At 35.6% G+C, this 4,063-nt stretch overlaps 1 protein-coding gene across 1 annotated transcript; it reads left to right on the forward strand.

Moving 5' to 3' along the window:
- Positions 1–231: 231 nt before the first annotated feature.
- LOC108369288 (metabotropic glutamate receptor-like protein R) lies at positions 232–1,101 on the forward strand. Its single transcript, XM_017624380.1, has 2 exons — positions 232–346; positions 407–1,101. The coding sequence occupies exons 1-2, from the start codon at positions 232–234 to the stop codon at positions 1,099–1,101; spliced, it is 810 nt and encodes a 269-aa protein (XP_017479869.1).
- Positions 1,102–4,063: the final 2,962 nt, after the last annotated feature.

Below are 4,063 nucleotides of genomic sequence, written 5' to 3' on the forward strand. Positions count from 1 at the left end.
TACATCGCGATTTATGATTATTACTCGAATTATTTGGTTGCAACAAGAGTCAGCAATAAAACGTCCGGACATATTATTAATGTTTTTTGCTCAATTTTTAACTTAATCGGGTATCCTACGAACATCAAGAGTGATAATGTCCCTTTCAACTCTGCGGAGTTTGAAAAGTTTTCGCGTGAATTCAATGTTCAGTTTAAATATTCGAGTCCAAGATACCCTCAGAGTAATGGAATGGCTGAGAAAGGAGTCGCTATCGCCAAAAATATTTTAAAACGTTGCTATGAGACCAATGAAGTCGATCACTTTCAGTATAGAATCATGGAATACAATACTACGCCTGTTGCAAGTATGAGGCTCACTCCATCAGAGTTGTTCTTTTGTAGACTAATTAAAACGAAATTGCCAGTATCGGAAAAGATGCTTATCAGAAACAACGTGAAAGAAGAGATCAATCAAAATAAAATTAATAGGAAAAAAGAACAGCAGAAGTATTACTATGATCGAAACGCAAAGTCATTGCCAAAATTGAGTACGGGTGACTTAGTAATCTTTAAAAAGAATGGAAAGGAATGGCATTACGGAAAAATTACTGGGACAGTTAACGACTGCTCGTATATCATTAAGGATTCATTTGATAATTATTTTAGGCGTAATCGCAGATTAATTGTTAAAACAAATAATGACGATTTTAATGCTAGTGATTTCTTTCTTGAAGAAAATATTAAAGTGGGTTGCAGGAATAATCTGCCAGAGACTCAAATCGTACCAGATAATTTAGTGAATAACCAGAGCAATAATTGTAATAATCAGAATTGTATTAACCAAAATAATAATTATAATGATCAGAATTATAATAATAACCAAGATACAGCCAATACAAACCCCATAAATACTGTAATTGCGGATGAACCTAAACTTTCTGTAGAGCATGAAAACGAGGGCCATCATAACTCCCCATCGGACTATGAAACTGCTGAAAGTGATGAGTCAGATGCAAACATGGGTAGTGAGTCTGGGGCAATCCCGGAACCTGCAGTTAGAGGCCATTATAGAACACGCTCTGGTCGTTCTGTAAGACCACCGCAAAAGTATGGCTGCTAATCCAAGTAACGGTCAAGAGTGGTTGCCAGTCCAAACTACAATTAAGCATAAAAAAAGCGTGTAATGTGTGTCAACGGGGACTTAAATATATTAATCATGACACTGTGGCAACACTGATGCACCGCCATTACGTTTAAGATATTTTTGTTCACCGGCCATTAGATAGATAGCTGAAGTAAGAGGAACATTGTACGTTTGAGCTGATAGATGGAAATAATAAAATAAAAGACTTATTTTAAACGGTTTGAATTTTATTAAATAACACGCTAACGTGACACAAACTTGGTGCTGCCAGACGGGAATTTTGAATAATAAAAGCGGATTTTTAATTCGGAATTTTCACTTACTAGAATTCTTCTTTCTGCGTAAGGCGGCCTTCGGCCGCGCTTTAGGATTATAACCTTTACCAAATAGACTTTTCCTTTTGGTGTGCACCAACTGGGGCTACCGTCCCAGTGATGTAGCCTCGGGAAAGGATAAGGTAACTAGAATTCCCTTTCTGTGTGGTAAACCTGGGGCTGCCGCCCCAGTGATGTCGATTATGGTTATGATCAGGACACAGACCCCTATCGATCCCAATATACATTTTTCCAATCAGAGAAATGTTCGTATTCTGCACGTATTAAGCATTGCCTTCTTTGTATGTATTGTTTTATACAATATGGCAACACATGTCATGTGTTAGTTTGCAAAAATGTGTTATTGTAAATATGGATGCAATTCAATGTAATTTAATAATAATAATAATAATAATAATATAATAATAGATTGGCGCTTACACATATGTTAGTGTTTGGCAGAGCTTCTCCTCCGACTTGTGGCGTGCGTCTTGATATTGTCACACAAAGCGGAGGGACTTACGGTTTTACGCCGACTCCGAACGGCGATTGTATTTTAATGAGAAGCTGTTTTTCATGGCAGAAATACACTCGGAGGTTTGCCATTGCCTGAAGACGGACGACCGCTTGTTTGTTATTTTTTAGTTATACATGTTTTAGAGGATACCTCCCTTAACATCCTGACCAAGTTTCATTTGTTAATTCCACCTGGTGCGGCTGACTACTAAACCCCGCCCAATTTTAGTATAAAGTGGAACTTTGAAGTACGCAGAGCTTACTGTTAATTTTTTAAAATTTTTTTGTTGAAGGTGTTTCTTATTTGTTACATATAAAAAAATTGTGTAACATATACTGCGTTTATACGTAACCTATTTGCAAATAAAATAATTTGCAAATACCTAACTCACTGTTTATTCGATGGTGAAAAATTCTTTTTTAATATTGCCTGATTATAAAAAGGCAATAATATGACCATCGAAAAAGAAAATAAAGTTAAAAATGGCAACGTCTTGATTATTAAAAGGCAATAAGATGACCATCGAAAAAGAAAATAAACCTAAGAATGGCAGCGTCTTGCGCTTATTTGCAAATAATACCACTAATCAATACTTATTTGCGTGATTTTGTTATTTGCAAATAAAAAATTAACTCAGCGTTTATACGGCAAAGTTTACCATTTTGCAAATTGTTATTTACAAATAAAACGTGCGTATAAACGTAGTAATAGTTTGTATATACCTACATACACGGCCGCACAAATAATAGGAGCGTTCCTTATCTCCCAGAAATAGTCAGAAAAAGTCCGAAGTAGTCAGATTTAGTCCAAAAAGCGTTCCTTAACTCGGAAATGACAGCAAAAATGAGAGAGCAAAAGTCAGTGAGAGCGACTCTCATCAGTCCGAAGTAGTCAGATTTAGTCAGAAGAATTTTTTCTGGCAAAATCCTGAAAAGTGTCAAACTCAACTGAATTTAAATTAACGGAAATTAAAGAATACGCAAAAAGTGAGAATAATCTAAAAAGTAAAAGAAATGAATTGAAATTGGAAGGAGGCAAAAAATAATTGATATAGCAAGTGTTTATTGTGCTTGTGCTTGTGTGAATGTGTTTTGTACATACATTTCTGTTCTTATTTGACGTTAGTTTTGTTGTTGCCATTCTTTGGACTAAAAATTTGGTTTTTTGCGTTCCTTTACTTTTCCTGTTATTCTCTTTTAGTGAGCGCATTTTGCTTACGCTCTGGCATTTTGACACTTTTCAGATTTTAGTCCAAAAAGATAAGGAATGAACCTAATTATGAATCCTTTAAGGACCGTTTGCACCACGTCTAGTTAATTCTAACTCCCAGTTAAACATCGTTATTGACGTTATCGGCACCAAGCCTATAACATGTGATCGATAAAGTAGTCGATGTGCTTAACTGAAGGATGTACCTCCAGTTAGCGTTAATAGGGCATTCGCACGCGGCGATTTTACAGGCAACAAAAGTTGAATACGAAGTTGAATGAGAAGTTGAAAGTGAAAAAGTTGCCATCCCTATTCAGACGAGGCGATTTTCGATTCAACACGAATCGTTATTTACATTATTGAAAATGAGTTTAAGTCTCAAAATTTTATTAATTGGCGTAAATTTGGTAAGCCAAGCGTTGGTAGAAGTGCTTTTAGCGAAGCTGAAAGATAAAATAAGAGTTAAAAAGTAAAAAAGAAAAAAAGTGTGTATACAGAACAGTGTTGGCATTTTTGGTACAATTGTACTTGTTTGATACAATTTCATTTACAATATCCTTTCCTACCACGCAGTACTTTTTAGTACAATTTTGTAATGAATACTAAAAATATATAGCTCTGAAAATTCACAGCAATAAATTTTTTGTATTCTCTTTTGTTCGCCTGTTCGTATTTACATTTGTAAGTTGGTGCAAACGGCCCTATGTAAGAATTATAATAGGGCATTCGCACGCAGCGATTTCACAGGCAATTTTTAGTTGGAAGCAAAAATCGCCTCGTCCGAACGGCCTTTCAACTAATCGCTTTCAACAAAGTTGGTCGCCAGCCAACTTTGAGCTCGTTCAACTTTTTTTTCTTGCAACCCTGTGTTTGTTTACATTCTGTATCAGTGTTGGGA

The sequence above is a fragment of the Rhagoletis zephyria genome, unplaced genomic scaffold (genome assembly GCF_001687245.7).
Source record: "Rhagoletis zephyria isolate East Lansing unplaced genomic scaffold, Rhagoletis_zephyria_1.1 Rzeph_scaffold_03587, whole genome shotgun sequence".
Taxonomy (NCBI): Eukaryota; Metazoa; Arthropoda; class Insecta; order Diptera; family Tephritidae; genus Rhagoletis; species Rhagoletis zephyria.

What these genes read in the sequence shown, in the direction of transcription:
- LOC108369288 (XM_017624380.1), top strand. Translation starts at nt 232, where the DNA reads ATGGCTGAGAAAGGAGTCGCTATCGCCAAAAATATTTTAAAACGTTGC. An exon ending in CAATACTACGCCTGTTGCAA is followed by an intron (nt 347 to 406) that starts GTATGAGGCTCA and finishes CGAAATTGCCAG; the next exon opens with TATCGGAAAAGATGCTTATC.